Source organism: Amphiura filiformis, chromosome 17, assembly GCF_039555335.1.
Source record: "Amphiura filiformis chromosome 17, Afil_fr2py, whole genome shotgun sequence".
NCBI classification, from domain to species: Eukaryota; Metazoa; Echinodermata; class Ophiuroidea; order Amphilepidida; family Amphiuridae; genus Amphiura; species Amphiura filiformis.
In genome coordinates this window covers 37,756,202-37,775,396 of record NC_092644.1, presented here as the reverse complement: position 1 = coordinate 37,775,396, position 19,195 = coordinate 37,756,202, and the positions used below count along the sequence as shown (strand labels likewise).

At 37.3% G+C, this 19,195-nt stretch overlaps 1 protein-coding gene across 1 annotated transcript; it reads right to left on the bottom strand.

Moving 5' to 3' along the window:
- Positions 1–818: 818 nt before the first annotated feature.
- On the bottom strand, positions 819–19,190 carry LOC140137745 (hsp90 co-chaperone Cdc37-like). Its single transcript, XM_072159511.1, is given in 10 exon segments — positions 819–1,565; positions 2,790–2,867; positions 5,697–5,817; positions 6,652–6,767; positions 7,297–7,455; positions 7,824–7,940; positions 9,064–9,156; positions 10,786–10,852; positions 11,996–12,129; positions 19,015–19,190. Coding segments are annotated over 10 exon segments (1,197 nt in total). The 5' UTR covers positions 19,048–19,190; the 3' UTR covers positions 819–1,286.
- Positions 19,191–19,195: the final 5 nt, after the last annotated feature.

The window sequence follows — 19,195 nt, the reverse complement described above, 5'->3', positions numbered from 1 at the left end:
AAAACTTTTCTGGTCACAAAAAATATATAATACGGAATTATCTCGAGGTGGATTCATATCACAAAGCAGTTCAATTAAAGCAAGATTAAACACTGGGTTGCCTATAGCTGTAGAAAAACGTTTGGCCTATAGGCTATGATATTATTTTTGTAAATGTATGACACATTTTTTTGAAATTGAATAGTTTTGATAGTGTTGTCTATATCGCATGTATTTTGAATTCAGTGCACGTAGTAGACCTAGGTCTTTACCCAATAACACAAAATGCTTTAAAGATTTAAATGTTGGATTATAAACTTGCCGTGTGGTGCGTTTCATTATGAAACCATTATGAAACGTTCTACAAACGTATAACCTTTAATAATAGGCCTATAATATACCGGTAGTGGTTACCCAACATTTAGGCCAAAATATTATTAAAACGAATTAACCAATTTATCCAACACTCGTTTAGGCCTAATGTTTAAAAAAAACCTTGATTCTGTGTTTGTTGGGTAGGCCTATAACTTCATACCATTGGACCCTACTGTCGTAAGCCTACTTTGGGGGAGGGGTCCAGGTCCGTTATCAGTGGAAGCACGCTGGTAAAATTTGGTTTGTAGGCCTACATGTTATATATAAGCGGCCACTTTTCTTGCGCTCAGCAAACATTGTTTTCTTTATTTTGTGGCCCTGGTTATCGCCGGTGCGCAAAAATAGCATTGACACGCACAACACGCATCGTTCTCTGCGATGTCTGCAACGCATAACGCCGAGCATGACGCTGAGTACGCACGCATTGAAAAGAGGCGCATATAGTCGAGTCGAATTGGGTGACGACGGAAAACCCTTAACTCTAAAGCTATACGCCACTATGTGAAACGGAAAGTTTGGAAAATCACTCTACGCCACTATGTGTTGCGACCGACGAAATGTAGCTAGTTTTGTTTCAAAGCTAACCCCCTTTTCTCCCTGTCTGTAACAAAAAAGTAATCAAAATTTTGACCAACTCTCAAACTAGTTTCAGTTATAAAGACATCATATTTCTTTTGGGTCATTCCCTTACTTGACAGGGCAAATCTAAATACCTTCTTTCATGACTGAAAGCTTAAAATATGACTTGACTGGGATTTTGTTGTAACAAAAGTCTGTTAAATGTGTTGTGCATACATCTGTTTAAACATACACGCTGCATGTGCTGAAATAAGTACATGTTGCCAGTAACAGTTTGCATTACTTAAATGAACCTCACTCACAGTACAGTGTGATTTATAACATTAAAACAATTTCAGCAAAGATAACCACTCCTATACACTTGTCCCGTCTCCCTTTATTTCTGCATATGGCGATTCCTCTTCGTCTTCTTCTTCCTCCTCCGGTGATTCCTCCTCTTCTTTGTTATCACCTTGTCCTTGTTCTGCGGCCTTCTTCTCGGCAGCTTCCTGGTCTGCCTTCTTAGCATCTGGGACCCAGAGACCCGACTCCACACAACGCTTCATGTGGTAAGCGGCATCCTCTTCCTTCATGGCAGCAACGACTGCTTGAAGTTGACTAATGTCCTTGCTTTCAAAACAATCTTGCATTTCCTGTGGTGACCAAGGAAGAAATAAAGAGTTTAGATACAACAAAATGTGAAATATGCAAAGAATGCCTTGTGGATTTTTATGCATATTTTATACATATTGTTATTGACAGTCACTGTCAATCGAATTCCTTGATTGGTTAACAGCGCGTAAAAGGAAGGCCGATTTATCTGGTGCCGATCCGAGAAGAGGAATAGCAGAAACTGGCAAAAAGCAACTTTTCTAGGCATTGTTGACATGGTGCCTTCAGGAAAGGAAGTTTCCTACTAACTATAAAGACGCAACTTTTGAGATGGTTTGTATGTTTGAAGGTGTAAAATTAACAATAAGGCCCCCGGTTATACTGCTGCATTCAGCAAGTCATGATCACGACATTTGTGTAAACAAACCCTGCTTGAGTTTGATTGACAGACGCCATTAAGTCTTTTTATCTCTGTCTTTCATTATAACTTTAAACTTGAGCTCAAAGCACTTATTTCTGAGAAATATCTTCCCAAAAACTTACTTAAAAGAGCAAAACAAACCTCCATTTGAGTTCAGGAGACCCCATTTTACCAACAAATTATTTGAGTACCCCCCACCCAGAGAAGATTTATAGGCGATCCCATGATACTAGTGAAACATCCGGGTACTTGAGAACCAGTCTGCCAGAAATTTCAATTGAATGAACACAGCTGCGTACACTGTGTGATGAACGCCCGCAAGTGCGTAATGCGGAAGTGAATCAAACCTTGCCAACTCACTCATGATTGGTTAGTATTTTCATTATTGTATCCATGGTCGTGCGTTTCGTGTTGTACTTTGAAATACGCGACATACAAAATCGGTCGCATCGCATACAGCTGCTGGCAGCTGTGTCCATTAAATTGAATTTTTTACTTATAGTATACCGATTTCTTGTACTTTCAGACTTTTATTCCTCATTCAAATGTGAGTCGATAGTAACAAAAAAAAGCTCATTTGAACAGGGTACCGAAGTTCTTTTCAGGGATCGTCTCAAAATGCTTATCGACCCAAGTTTTGGACATATTTTGAGTGTTTGAAAATCGCGTCTTTGGAACGGGAATCAACAGTGAAGAATTGTGTGAAATTCTGTGATTACTAGACTGGTTCTCAAGTACCCGGATGTTTCAGTAGTATAATAGGACTGCTGATAAATCTTCTCTGCCCCCACCTGGGTTATTGCCTACATCGGGCAAAACTGATGAGGCAGTAACTTGTACTTACTTTTGGCAGGGATTCAAACACTTCCATCGGATCTAATCCTCCAGGACCTAGTCTGGCTTGTTTCTCTTTCTCTAGTTCCTACAATTAAATGCAATCAAATATTCAGATTTATTCACAGTTAAATCTTCAAAAGTTACAACTATATGTGACCGTCCACCACAAACCAGCCGTAAAGTCGGCACCCGGTCAATTTTCTTTTATTTTGTGTTTAGAAAATATATATCATAAGCTTTAAAATGGTATATCATTTGACTTCAAACAATATCTTGAAGCGGGGTTATGGTTTGTTGAACTTTGCTCCTTCAACAAAATGGTACCTTATTTCGGTTCTACATGTGTCTCTTTTTCCACATTGCTGGTAATAAATATCAAACAGTCATATGATAATTGGCGGTCATTTCAAATCATCCCCAAGTCAATGAGGTTCAGGAATGTCCTCTCATTGGTTATGTACCTAGACAAAATACAATGCTTTGTAACCCACCACTTGAACAGGATTTAGCCAAAGCAAACAAAGACTAGAGCTATTTAAGAATACTATTGACATATGTAGAAGCTTATTATCCTCTTCAACAATAGGATTATTGATTGGTTTAAAAGGTGTTTGACTGGCACTAGCAAAATGAGACACATGTAGCACCAACTTGAGGTACCTATGAATACGACCTTCATGCACATTTTACACTGTAACTCAGAATACAATTTGCTGACTTTACGGCTGGTTTGTGGTGGACGGTCACATATAACTGTACAAAATTATAAAATATAATGAATGCAGTGAAGATACAATTAGGAACAATTTTTTAATACAATAATCAAACTAGTAACCAAATTATAATTATGAAAATAATAAATGATAATAATAATCTTAACAACAACAACAAAACAACAATAAATAATATAATGTTAATAATAACACTAGTAATAATAATAACAATAATAACAATAACAATAACAATAATACTTAATAACAATAATAACGATTCTGAATGTGCCCATCATGAAGAATCTGATTTACCCCAGCAGAGAAATGCTAGCGTCCAATGTTGACCTTGTAAGGTCATGACCTGCAGAGGTCATCACATTGTTTTGGTGGCATGGCATGTAGCATGGATCGCGTTTTTTCGCCAATCAGAGCGGGCCGTTTTGTTTGTTTCGTTGCTCAGGTCGCAAAAGGGGAATCACATCACTATCAGCCTTCATTGGGTTCGGTCAGGAGAATTTTGGTTTGATGTGATTCCTTGTGTTTCTCTGTTTTATAGTTAATACTAGTAATGACTACAATTTAATAAAAGTAAGAATGACAAATTGTTTAGTAGCAACTAGAATTTCATGATAAGGCCAAAAAAAAGAAATTGTTTGTTTGTCCATAGAGGCTTATGAAACAGTTGGGTCAGTAGGTCGGATTTTTTATTTTTTAAAATTTTTTTAGATATTGCACTTGAAACTGACAATTTGAAGACTGGTAAATAAAAGTCAAAACACACAGCACTTTACTGGTTTAACTCTTGAGATGGTTCTGCATGTTATACTGTTCATTTTCTTTCTTTAAATTTATACTAACCACTGTTTTATACAATGTCCCATCGATGCCAAAAAAAAAAAAAAAATCAAAAATTCAAAAAAAAAAAATTAATAATAATAATTTTAAAAAAAAGCCACGGTCGGGACCAGGGTACACGGTCGGTCGGACGTGAACAAACAAACAATTTTTTTTTTTTTTTAACGATAGTAACAATATACATACAAACATACCTGTGCTATTAAGGCCTACATATTTTCACATATGAAAAAACAATCAATATTGATATCATCAGGATACAGACAAATACATAAATCATGTAAAAACAGAGAAATATTAGACTGGATGCTTGGATTTAAAAGAACAGTTTCTGCCAAAGAAGAACGGCACATGTTTACATTTTGAGAGCGTGCACAGCGTAAACACGGAAGTGGGGTTCTGATTGCCCGATTCAATCGTCTGATAATCATAACAACACAAACAAAGCTCCGCGTATGGCGCTCATTAACAGGACGCTCACGTCAATCTGAGCAAGGGACTGCCGTTCTTCTCTGAAACCAAGTGTTGTGATACATGATGATAAGAAAAAGGAGAGGAAGATATAATATATGAAGGGGAGGCCGGTAAACTCCAGGGAACTTTTAGATTGGACCCACCATGACTTGATAAGAGAGCTAAATGTTTTGTTGTCAAGAATGGGGTAGGGACAGGACAAAGACAGACGGGACGGGACAAACAATACAAACGAACAAAGAGCTGGGCAGGGACAATCAGTTAGTAAAGTAAATCTAAGTCCAAGGGAGAAACATATTAGATGGAAGACATGAAAAGTGCTTTCAATAAAGCAATTCAGCTGAAAGCAAGTGTGTGCCATGGAAAAGCTAGGCCTATACTATGTTGAACATTTCACTTACCCCCAATACCAAGAATTATTCAGCATATCAAACTCTACAACTGTGCCAAATTTCATGGTTTTCCTCCCACATTATGCTGATCATTTATGGCAAGCGAGTTGTTCCAGAACATTAAAGCCATAATGTACGATCTTATAATATGAAATTCGTTAAATATTTTCAAACCTGATTTTTTTGGCATATTTGTAATTAACGTTTACACATGTCCTGATTAATATAATAACTAAATGGAATCCGCCAAATTTGTTGTGTTTATCAGGTTGACAGAGCAAATAAAGTAGACCGTAAAAGTTTTTAGACTTCCAAATTCGCCAAACTGCCTAATTTATAATAGAATAGATATTATTTTAGCATTTTGAGTACAGAATAACAAAATTAAAATTTGATGGAAATCATACATTATGGCTTCAAAAGGACATTTCCGTTTATTTATTTTTATTAAAATAATTTGTGACCTTTTGTTGTCCCTACCTCTTCTGCTTCCTTGAGTGCTTTCTCATAGCGGTCTTTGGCTCGTTTTCTTACTCTCTCCTTAAATGCCTGCAGTTCATCTTCAAACGCTCTCATATACTCTGGATCAGCTTTCTTAATTCTGTAATAAAGATGATGATGGAAAATTAAATGAAACCTCACGCTCAAAATACAACAAGTTAAAATGGTAGTTTACATAGATTCATATCATAGCCTGACCCATTTGGGCTATTCCAGTTGAAATCCATACACCCCCTATAGAAGACATGACCTTCATATCCCACATAGGGAGTGTAGATTTCAAATGGTTACCTTAATGGGTGATTCTATTTGAAATCTACATTCCTTGTGTGTGAGATTAAGGTCATGTCTTCCATAGGGGGTGTATGGATTTCAACTAGAATAGCCCATTTCACAGTCTTACAATTGATTTACCACATAAAACTCCTGTAAACCAATAGAGGTAGTCATTGTGACGTCAACGCTGCCATCTTGTGGGTACGGAGTGCCTTGTTGCTAAGATCACCGCGTTGACGCTTGACTGAAGAGGTGCGTCACGCGCTGCGACTTCCGCGTAATCGGGGGCGTACCCACAAGATGGCGGGTCCCGAGGAAAAGGCTGACGGCCTCTATTGTAAGATTGATCTGGCCCCTAGTTAGTAAACAAAGGGTCATTGGTTGTTAAAACTGAAAAAAGTCATCAATATCTTCTGCACTTTTTTATTGTTTTATAATATATATAATATATAATATATTCTAGAAACAGTGTCAGTGTAATGTCAGTGTTAGCATATTGTTACATGTTATATAGGTAAGAACATGAAATGAAAAAAGGATAAATAATACTGCTTTTGGACACAATTACTCATCTGTAGTGAACTAAAAGTAAACAAAATTTTAATTTTGGCTTCTCACTTCTTACTTCAGCAAGTCAACACAGTTAAGTAGCACTTACTTTGTAAAGAATGGTCTAATGCAAGCTCTTGGGTCCTGTTTTAAACTCTTGGCCAGCTCCAGTAGATACTGCATAACTATACATTGATGTGCTACTTGCTCCATGAGGGCCATTTTCTAAAACAAAGAACAAACAGAAGCAGAAAATTATGCATCGGTCAAGACTTTTATCTTCTCCCTCCTTCAGCTACAGGCAATAGAAACAATGAATACAGAAGTACAGCAATTTTGGTAATTTATTGCATTTTACAACTCATTCCAATTTCAGGGAATGCCTTTGAGGAGAGCAAGAGCAATCGCTGTCTACTGCTCTTCTGAAATCTGATATAGGAGAGTCAATGTTAGCTCTCCTTAGTTGGCCATTCTCTCCTTACATTCTGTTGTAAATGCTCTAAACAGCTCTCCTTGAAGGCTCTAGAAGAGCTATTTAATGTTCTCCTGCTAATTCCATGTGTTCACGTTCCCATGTTCTTGCCCTTTTCTTTCTATGCATTGAGCATGGCTAATACACAATACACATTAAAAGACCAGTTAACATGATGAAAAAAAGGGGATTACTATAATTTCTTGACTACAGGTTTACATAGATAATCATCCAATTCCTACATGTTATCATATGGGGTAAATCATTTCTCAGTTGACCTACCTCTTAGCATGCTAAGTTGACACACCAGATGACCAGGTAGTTGGATGTCTCCTCGCAAACCAACTCCAAGTTGTCTTGTAAAAATTGCTGGCTGTCATCCAACTTCTTGAACATGCCAAACTTCTTCACAATCTTTTCGTTTTTCTTCACAAAAGTTCTCTATGGAATAATGACAAGTTAAAAATGAATATCAAGGTTGCTGGCTGTGGTCAAATTTCTTAAAACGAGCATTTCTACAGAAAGGAACTCAAGTAGGTGTAAATGTCACCTTGCGCACATGGATAGTCTTATAATCAGGGTCCGATTTTGATTCCAGCCCACCCAATACGCCCTACATAGTAGGACTACAACTGGTCAAGTAAATTCTCACTTCCACATTCAATGATGCCTTTGAAGCAGTAGCTTGATTTCATCCAAGTGTCCTCTCGTCATTGTTGTACCACATATATATACAGAATAAATGACAGACTTTAAAGGATACCAAATAATTTTATTGCCAAATAAGTATAAATCATTGCCAAACTTACATGTCTCTCTTCTATTTCCTCATCTGTCATCTCACTTTCTGGTTTCTCCTGATATTTGTTGATGACTGTCTTCTGAAATCCTTCCTTACTCAGTGTATCTACATTCCATGGAGTTTGCTGACATTTAATAAATGAGAGAAAAACAGTTTGAAATGTCATTGGAATCTTAATTTGATTAACAAAAGTTCCAATTTAATTTAAATTGAGCGTGACTTTCACTTATGACTTTTGTTGTTTCATGTCTGCTTCTCCAATGCTACATAGACAATATGTTTAGTTTCAGGTCTATAGTTTATATGTCTTTCTTTTGGCTACATGTAATTCTGTTTATTAATCTTTATATATTTGCCTTCTTTTAAATGCTGGTTTTAGTTTGAAAATTATCTTTTTTATTATCTTTGTACATTTATATCTATATTTCATTTAAAGCCCTTTGTGATCTCTTGATAAAGTATTATCACTCTTAGGCTGACGAAAAAAAAAACCTGTTCTACTGGCGGACGGACCTTTCAAGTAGGGTCGGTCGGTCAGGCTTTTTTTTTTTGAAATGACCCATAAAATCACCAAAATCTGTAAATATTTGCAATTTGGGAAAATACAAAAAAAAAATTTGTTCCTGAAATTGTCGAAATTTGGGTCGGTATTCATTTGTACAGGAAATTTTTTTTCCCAATTTGTTCAAAATCTGGGTCGGTCGGGCCCGTAGAACCCCAGACAAACAAGTACCTAGCCCTATGACTTTGGTTCGTGTAGTGATGCCGACACTGCTTAGCAACGACTTTGACAAGGACGCATAACCAGGCGCAAGCAAGCAGATATGTTCGCGTCTACGGAACATGTCGCATTTGACGCGAGCGATAATGGCGCAACAATCACGCAAATGAGCGCATCTTTCTCTCCAGACATGAACGCTTATTTCTCCGTGTCCGACCACCCGACCAAAATCACCTTGGATACGGGGCTTCACCTCCCGCTGTGGTAAGGGATGGGCAGTCATAGGTCTAGGTGGTATGTCTATGCGTAGAACAGGGTTTTCTTTTTTCGTCGCCTTATCATTATTCTCTGATAAGTTTGAATCATTCAGGTCCCTTAGGATGGTCAAGTTAATCTTAATCTCCCTCACAGGGAGTGTGAATTTCAAATGGGGTTAAAATAGGGGGTTTATGGATTTCAACTGGAATATCCCATTGAATTCACAATGACCAATACAGTGACCAATCTCTCTCATTGGTATACCTACCTTTTCTTTCTTTGCCAGGTCTTCTTCTTTCTTTCGCCACCTTTTTTCATCTTCTTCTAACTCTTTCAGTCGAGTTTCTATAGCTTTTGCTTTCTGAAATGCAAATGTAATGTAAATGCAATGCAAATTATTGATTAAGATTGTATCCATGGATATTGACATGACTTCAACAAGTCTTATTCACAAAAGTGTTTGAATTCGCAATGTATTATGGGAGTTGGGATATAAAGCAATTTGTAAAATCCTCTCGTTTGTTAGCACTGAAAACGACATCATAGAAATTCTACGGCTGGTTGACATGGCAACAATAAGGACTTCAAATTGGAAGCTGACTGTTGACTCAGAGCAAGCCAAGACAGGTAGAGATAAATTTATCATAATCTGATGGGTATGCTGAATTACACAGCGACAGTGCCGAAGTATTGAGTACACATGTATCTTCACTCTTCAGAGCAAGACAATTTAAGCAAGTTAATTACAATTCCTACACTTCATCTGATTTTTTTAGACTCGATCTCTTGGGACTGCTCAATAATGGAAAAATAACGCAATTTCTTAAATCAAATTATAAATAGGGTTGTAGCTACAGTGGGCATGTACAGTGGTTGGCAGCAGAGCCCATCACTTTTTATCACCCTCCACTAAAGAGTAAAGTTTATGTAATTTATCCCCAAACACCGCCCATCACTGAAAATTTGACACACTGATGATACACAATACACGGATTTAGGGTTTCTCTACCGGAAGTCAATTTGTGCCGAAATTCCTTCCCACAAATGCCACAATGCAATATCCCGATTGTAGACAAGATATCATCACAGCATTGTGGGAACGAATTTCGGCACAAATTGACTTCCGCTAGAGAAACCCTAAATCCGCGTATCCAACCTTCCTTATCCACCCGCATCCCAAATTATATACAAAATCTCTCTCTAATCCAGCTGTGTGAAAATGCAGTTTTAATGTTTTGAGTTTGACACCATAGCAATTAGAAACACGTAATCTTTTGTTGTCCCAAATAATATTTAGCAAAGACTTTTGAACATTCAATGCAGAATTACACATAATTCAGTTGATCCTGATTTGTCACTTATTGACCAATGCTGCTTAGTCACATCATGGCCAGATCTAAAAGAGGTTGGACCAGAGAAGATTTATAGGCGATCCCATGATACTAGTGAAACATCCGGGTACGGTACTTGATTCTCTGCATACACTGTGTGATGAACGCCTGCGTGTGTGTAACGCAGAAGTGAATCAAACCTTGCCAACTCACTCATGATCGGTTAGTATTTTCATTATTGTATCCATGGTCGTGCGTTCGCGTTGTACTTTGAAATATGCGACATACGAAATCAGTCGCATCCATTAAATTGAATTTGTTACTTTTAGTATACCGATTTCTTGTACTTTTATTCCTCATTTAAATGTGGGTCGATAGTAACAAAAAAGAGCTCATTTGAACAGGGTACCGATGTTCTTTTCAGAGATCATCTCAAAATGCTTATCGACCCAAGTTTTGGACACATCTTGAGTGCTTGAAAATCGTGTCTTTGGAACGGGAATCAACAGTGAAGAATTGTGTGAAACTCTGTGATTACTAGACTGGTTCTCAAGTACCCGGATGTTTCAGTAGGATCATGGGACTGCTTATAAATCTTCTCTGAGGTTGGACTGCATAAGTTCATCAGGTTCAACATGATTTAAATGCTTTGCACTTACCTCAGTATCACCTTGTGTTTTTAATTGCTCCAGTTTCTTTCTAGTTTCTTCAACTTTTGTCCTGGCTCTGGATTGAAAAAAGAAAGAAAAAGTAAACGATCTGATTGACCGCAAATTGAAACTGGGCTCCCTTGCTATGATTATGAACACCAGTTAAAATGAGAGGACTTTATCATAATATGAAGAGAACTAAAAATTTTAAAAAATGCAGTGTCTTAGCTAGAATAGTAGAAAGTGAGGTTTTTTCATACTGTAAATAAAATAATTTACCCATCCTGATTTGACTTTTCAAACATCAGCTCGCTTCTACAGCCAGGATGTTGGGGGATCAAAGAGTTCAAATATGTGCAACATACAGGGCCTCATATTCGACGAGAATCACAGAATGATTCTCTCAAGGATTCTCACTTGATTCTCGCCAGATGAGTACAACAAAATTGAGCCCTGAACATGTAGGATTTTGTTAAATCAGATCCACTTAAAAGTTCAACACATTTCTCAACAACTTAGTATAATTTAGCATCTATCCAAGCCATTATAGACAAATCCAACGAGCCAAGTCATGGTCAGGATTTGGTCGGCCATATTTGGGACCCTGCATGCACCAAACAGGTGTTGTGAGTACCCAATTGGGTGGATTAAACCCGCTTAAAATTCGATGTTAGATTCTTTTGTGTTGTAAACTGTCATCATTCTTTTGTCTACATGCATCATTTCACATTTTAGGTGAGATAGTTGGGTCCCCGTCGCGGCTATGGCCGCCATTGAGGTGCAGGAATGCGTGAAATTGGATTCGTCTATAAGACACTATCAGTGACTCTCAAAATCAGAAGAAAAAAATGAATTCTATATTTTTTGTAAAGAGTATTATATACATACAGTTTTAGGTGTGCCAACATACACTGCAAATGACAAGACAGAACACGATATGAAAACGGTAAAATGTCACATTTAGTGAATGTTGGAAGAGTTTGTCTGTACGAACACTTGTAGTACATACATGTATGTATATATATGCAACTGAATGGAGATTCATATAAAATTATCAACATTGCAGCTTTCATTCTTTTCTTCAGCCAATAATATTTTTCAAGACGATATTTTGACTCCTTTGCAGGGATTACTGCTAGTGTCTTTAAGTTGGCTTGTTTGGCATATCATGGGTGGCTAGTTAAGACACTTGTACTTGTACTGGTGACTTATGACTTACTCAGCTACTCCTTTATCCATAGTCTCTCTCTCCAACTGTGCCTCTTCCATCCTCTCCATTCTGGCTTTGTGTCTCCATCGGAACAAGCTGGGTGTGTCAATGTTAGGATGCACTTCATCCTCATCATCAGATACCTATACACATACAATAGGCCTACAATTAGTAATTCAGTCTAATTAAAGGGGCATTTAAGTGATCCACAGCCTCATCCCCCACTTTTCCCCAAAAAGTTGAGATTTTTACACCACTGGATACCTCTGGCTACATAATGTTTATGTACCAAATATTTCTTGCAGATTAATTAGCTTAGCAAAAATATCGCCAAATTTGAATTTCGTTCTGGTGCACCATTACAACACATTGTCTATTGAGCAGTGTAATACACATAATATTAATCATGCATAACTCACAAACGCAAAAATCGAATCAACTGAAATTTTGGAAATAAGCTTTTTTCGTGGATATCTACTGAAAAATGTCATAAAAAGAGGATGCTAGGATCACGAAATCCTCCTTTAATGTACCACCTTAACATGCTTAAAGTTTGTTCATTTTGAAGAGAATAAAAACAATGTCAACTCATAGGCATGTCATTTGAGCAACTTTTAGTAATTCAGGTCTAATTATCGTCCCACCATCACTTTATTTAGGTGACAGCTTATTATCTAGCTGACAGCTTATTATCTCTGTCAGGTTGTTCCATCTATTGCGCCTGTTTTCAACGTGTGCGTGCTCCGCGTCGTGCTCGGCGTTGCGTTACAGACATCGCAGAGAACGATGCGTGATGTGTGTGTCAATGCTATTTTTGCGCACCGGTGATAACTAGGGCCACAAAATAAAGAAAACAATGTTTGCTGAGCGCAAAAAAGGTGGCCGTTTCTAATATATTAAATACAACACGTACAAACCAAATCACCGACCTGGACCCCCTCCCTCAAAGTAGGCCTACGCAGTAGGGTCTAATAGATGGTATGAAGTTATAGGCCTACTCAACAAACACAGAATCAGGTTTTTTTTTTAACATAGGCCTAAACGAGTGTTGGTTGAATTGGTTAATTCGTTTTAATAATATTTTCGCCTAAATGTTGGGTACGGTAACCATTATATTATAGGCCTAATTTAAAAAAAAAAGGTTATACGTTTGTAGAACGTTTTATAATGAAACACACAACAACATTGTTCAAACTTAGAATATGTTTTGCAGCAAGTGTTCAATGTTTTTTATTGTTATTTTAAAAATGTTAAAAAAGTTTAAATGTTTAAAGCATTTTGTGTTATTGAGTAAAGACCTACTTCGTGCACTGAATTCATAATACATGCGATATAGACAACACCATCAAAACTATTAGGTTTCAAAAAAATGTGTCATACATTTACAAAAATTATACCATAATTGGCCAGACGTTTTTCTACAGCTATAGGCAAACCAGTGTTTAACTTTGCTTTAATTGAACCTCAACCATTGATGATATGAATCCACCTCGAGATAATTCCGTATAGTTTTGTGACCAATAAAGTTTTCCTCTCGGTAAACGGCACTAAGCATGCTAAGTAGGCCTATGCCTATAATAATTGTAGGCCTATTATAGTCAAACACTTCCGCCCATGGTGTCAAACGCTTCGGTTTAACATGTTTAATAAATCCTCTTTTTGGTACTTCGAGTCAGGTGAACATGGGGAAAGCTGAAAATTCCTCTCTCTTTGTGTAACTTGATACATGTAACTCTTTGGCCCAATATCTTTGCAGAATGGGAGTCTTTCTTACACCCGTTTATGACCAAAATTGGCCTACCCCAAATTAGAATTAGGCTAAGAATTTTAAAGCTTTATTAAGTCTTTTATCATGTTTATAGTCGACATCATTACATGTATAATAGAGGTTATCCATAAGCTACATATCCTATCAACGACTGCTATACCTTGTTTAGGACATTCTAAAGAAGTACCTGCATGTGCAACCATGACTGTTTCAAAATAGCCCGCCAAAGTCATGCAGGTAACTCCGAGGTCGTGCATTGAATTAGTTTGAATGAGGAATACTACAGGAACCAGTGCTTTTTGTTAGAAGTCACACATGAGTGAAGTGGATAACCTCTATTGTTCCTATTATGGACACTTCTCAGGTAACTTTTTTTACAGTGAAACTTTCCTGCGTAAACAGACAATTGCTTTTTTGTGGCCATATGCGTAAACGAACGCTGATCCGGCATCAGATCGTGTGTGTATACCAGCGTTAGTACGCACCAAAAATATCCATGTACGCAATTATCTACGCATGGTGTCGCAGAAAAAATGCATTTTTGACCTATTTTGGTCAATTTACGCGAAAACAAGGTCCGGTACCCCCAATTTTTTTTGCGCAAAAGGTGGTATATTTTGGTCAAATTGCAGATTTTGCCATTGAAGTATACAGAGATTTTTGGAAATGTACACCTCTTTTAAACCGGCTGTAGTTCAAAAGTGAGCTCCGGCACCCCCTGTTCTTTTTCCTGATTTATTATCTACACATAATAATGTACAAAATATGTCAATTTAAAAAAATTTGGTCGATACATGTAGGTTTAGTTACGACGGTAAACCCTTAACCATTTCTCACTTCTGACAAAGGGGACATGCTAGTGAAATCGATCCCTATTGGTTGTACAAGTTAATTTAAAACAGGAATATTAGAAACTCAGGTGGTTAAAATAGGACAAGGAGTAGATTTCCACTTGCCCATTGTGCATACTCTTGCTATTACATTTAAGCATAAAACTCTGATTTGTATTAATTTGTATAGATTTTCACGTCTCATCTTTTCAGTCACCGCAGTGGCGGATTTAGGGGGGGGCGCAGCCGGCACACGCCCCCTCTATTTTATGACTAGCAAAGGGCGCCGGCCTAACTTAAAAATACAAAAATGAAAGAAATTTAAAAAAAATGAACAAATTCGCCATGAACAGCAAACAATGGGCCAAAACCGTTGAGTTTTCGAGGGGTAACCCCCTTTACACCATTTTTTCGTTGTCGACCAAAAGGCGCCCCCTCTATCAAAAATTTCTGGATCCGCCCCTGCACCGTACTCCCTATGTTAGCTTCCCAAGTGGACTAAGGGCTCATATTGAAATACCCTACCACGTTTTCACACAGAAAGAAGGCAGGATTCCCCTCGCTAAGCGCGCGCCTCAGGAAAGCTCGGTCATAAAATGGATGGATTATATGCATCAGTGATACACCCTGCCCAGGATTTTAACAAAAGAAGGGTAGCACAGGAAAGCTGCAGGATGGCGCACACCTTCCTGTGTAAGGGAATTTCAATATGAGCCCTAACTGACTTTGGATTGCGGTTTTACCCCGGGTTTTACATGCTTAACACGGCTGTCTATGGATGAGATTGTCGGATTTCTGGTCTACTAAACTTGGCCATGATGTATAAATGCATCTTTAAATGGATCTGGCTTGTGATTGGTCGCCCAGATATCGCTATGGTTTAAATCCTCCTGGCACGTGCCATTACCATTTACTACATCGTACATAACAATCTGTGGAATCTTTGTGCTGGCGCGAAAGTTAAACTTTCACTTGGTGCATGGATGTACGTTTAGCGCGTCTTGTACTTCCATGCTTTGTGCTTGCGGTTAAATTGGATTGATGAACATGTACGGCTGACAGTGTGTGTCAGGCTAAGTCCCAGGGCAAAGTCTTGATAAAAATCCAAAGTACATCTAGTCAAATTTTTTACTCAGGCTTTCGCGATCAATAAACTGGTAGATTCCAAAATAATGAAGTGCTTCAAGTGAGCCAGTATAATTATGCCTATGTTGCATTCAATAACATAGGCATAGGTGTACTAAACTTTTACTGTCACTAATGAACTTTTTTTATGACCACTTACTATTGAATACTTTAAGGTTACACGAAGAAACGTATAAAAACGATATAAAAGGCGTATAAAGTTGTTCTCTAAAACCGCGTTTTCTCAGCAATCAAATATCGCAGTGAGTCAAATGTTGGTGCATGGATGTATCTTTACATTATTTTTGTGTGTTTATAAAAATTTTAGAATCCGTTTGAAAATCCTTCGTTTAAATCATTTTTTACGCACCATGTTCACAAGATCAAAAACACGTTCCATGCAGTTTTTTTCAAATGTTCGCTCCGTATAAAACCACGCCGAGTGATTGTTTTCTCCTTTTTGTATTGTACTACAAATCGATTAAAGAAATAATGTTGCCATGGGGAAGAACCAAATACAGTACCGATCAAATTTAAAAAGCCCATTTTTGGGGAACATTTTCGAGAATCTTTTCTGAGAAAAAACTGTTTTGTGAAATTATCGATATCTTGATAACGGGGCGTTAATTTAGACATCTGAATACCTACATTATTTCTCAACATTCTGCCAATTGCTATCCCATTTGATTTTCACTCCAAATTGAAGCTAGTATTGCAAAAAAACGAGGTTTTTCCTCCATCAGTTCGTTCAAAATTTCAGCGCCGACATGCGTGTTTATTCTAAGAGCCATTGTGCGGACGCGATTGTAATCAAGTAATTACATCAAATTATAGTTACATATCCGCTTCGAGAATAAGGAATTGCGTAAGTTTGATGTATGGTCCAGTGGATAGAGCGTTGGACTGGGAATCTGTTATGAACAATTTTGTGGGTTCGAGTCCCCATGTGGCTGAATTTTCTTTCCTTTTTTCTCTCTTTTCTCATTTTTACTTCCTTTCTTTCCTCTTTTCTTTCTCTTTTCTTTTTTCATTTTTTTTTCATTTCTTTCTTTCTTTCTTTCTTCCTTTCTTACTTTCTTTTTCGTTCTTTTTCTTTCTCTCTCTCTCTTTCTTTCTCTTTTTCACTATTTCTTTATTCTTTCTTGCTCCTTTCTTTTTAGTTTTATTTGATTGATTCGCTGACTGCAGTGAATCGTGATTGATTGTTTTTCACTTTATATAATTCAGAAATTTGTAGGCCTGCTAAGTCTGTCTTTTTGAATATTCTTCTCAAATTCGATTTGCAAATACATGTAATTGCTTTTTGATATTGTTGTTGATGTTATTGTTGTACCCTATTACATTGTAATCAGGGGAATAGCAGCATTGATTTATTTCATCAAAGATATCAAGGCTATAAATTCAAAATCAACACATTTTCCAGGGCGTAGCTTGACGAAGTGCCCCAATCAATTTTAAAATTTATAAAATCCTTATGAAAATTGCGAAAATGGCTTGTACCCTCCCCGGCATCCGACCCGGCATGTCGCCCCTCATAAACCCCCGCCCGCCCCGACTGACGAGCTCCGGGCACGAGCTAAGCCAAGTTTCATGTCTTGACCGTGGATCAATATTCTATTGTAAGTAGGCCTACGTCCCAGAACGCTTGTTCATTTTCTGCATGGCTGTTTCTGTTATGAACTTACGCCCCTCTGAAATCAAGCGCATGAAAAACTCTCGGCTAACCTTAATTCTAATAAACATCAGTATAATTTTCCTCGGATAATTTTGAGTTCAACGGAATGTGTAATTATGTGTTCATCAGGCTCATGCAGCCCTCAAACTAAGAATTTGAAAGGGCAGCCAATTCAAGGCAAATTTGAAAAGGGCACCAAGGCAATTACAAGTAGGCCTATGCTTTTCAATGGCTTGAAAACAGACAGAAATGTAGGGCGCCAAGACAAAATTACATTAATTTGAGGGCTGGCGTTCATCATCATGATTAAAAACATTATTTTTATTTATCACAAATCGACTATGGCATAGTCTAGACTAGGAGTTGCTGGTAAAGTGGAACCTGTGAAATTTTTGTAGTAAATAACTAGCACGCTGTACATTTTCATGTAAATCTTTTAATAACAAAAGGATTTCCAATGGGCTTTGGAACAAAATAGAGCTTGTCCGATGGAATAAAAGGTATGTTTGTACAGTTAAAAACAAGTTTAACCTTGTTGAGAAAGTTTGATTTGATAAATTAGCAATTTTAACCTTACATATGTACACAAAATATAGCTCGGTAGTGCCGTACTATTACACTGACTTTCCTATTCGGCAAGGATGACAATTTTGACCTCCTCATCTGTTTCCAAACAGAGAGGTAGACAAAAGGCCGTTCCGCTTGTCCAAACACTCATCATGGTCCACAATAGCGTGATTCACGTAACATGAATGGATTAAAAAGCTGTCAAGTGAAACCATGTGCTTCTTTTGTCCAATTTGCCATCAAGATTTCAAACAGAAACAGTTCTGACCCAGAACATAACATGATCATGTCAGAAATTAATATTTTGTACTGGGATTGATTAGTTCTAAAAGTTAGGATCGCCAAAATTACGTACTTTTACAAGGCAAAACGCAACTTTTATAGGCATTGTTGACATGGTGCCTTCAGGAAAGAAAGTTTCCTACTACATGTACATGTATATCTAACTTTTGAGATGGTTTGTATGTTTGAAAGTGGAAAACTAACAATAAGGTTTCCGGTTATACTGCCGCATTCAGCAAGTCATCATCACGTGTACGACACTTGTAAACAACCCCTGCTCGAGTTTGAAGACTTTTTATCTCTATCTTTCATTAATACCATCAATTTTGAACATCAACAAAATATTTAACAAACCTTGCAAAAAATGAAACGCTGATCTACAAAAAAACGATGGATGCGTATCGATCGTAAAACGTGCATGACGTGTGCTAATTCGAAGCTAGCCTCTTGACTTGAGTTCATTCTCGAGACTCGAGTATAAACTTAAATCTATCATGCGAATACGATCGATGATCAAAACATGCACCATTTACTCAAGAACTCGACCAACTCAAATCCACGTTTATATACTGTAAAACATAAATTCATGAATTATAATTTAATATTATATTTTATAAAAAAAAAATTATTAACATAAATTTTTGATGCCTATTTTTGACTTTATTATGGGTTTTATGAACAAAAAATTTACATGCCGTGAATTTGCAATATTTAAAAAAAAAGTCAACAAAAAAGTAAGTGAATCCTTTGCTCTGAAACGCTTAAAATTGCGTAAGCTTACCTCAATGTGATTCCATTTGCTGTAGTCCACCATTTTGATTTTGATTTTGTTATTGTCTTCCGCAACCTCAAAAATGTGCTCTATCTCACGTCCACACGTATATTAAGAACTTTGACACTGGTTATGCGAAAGCTTTAGAACTTGCTGGATTTTAGCCTCATCTAACGTACCAAGTTCCTCA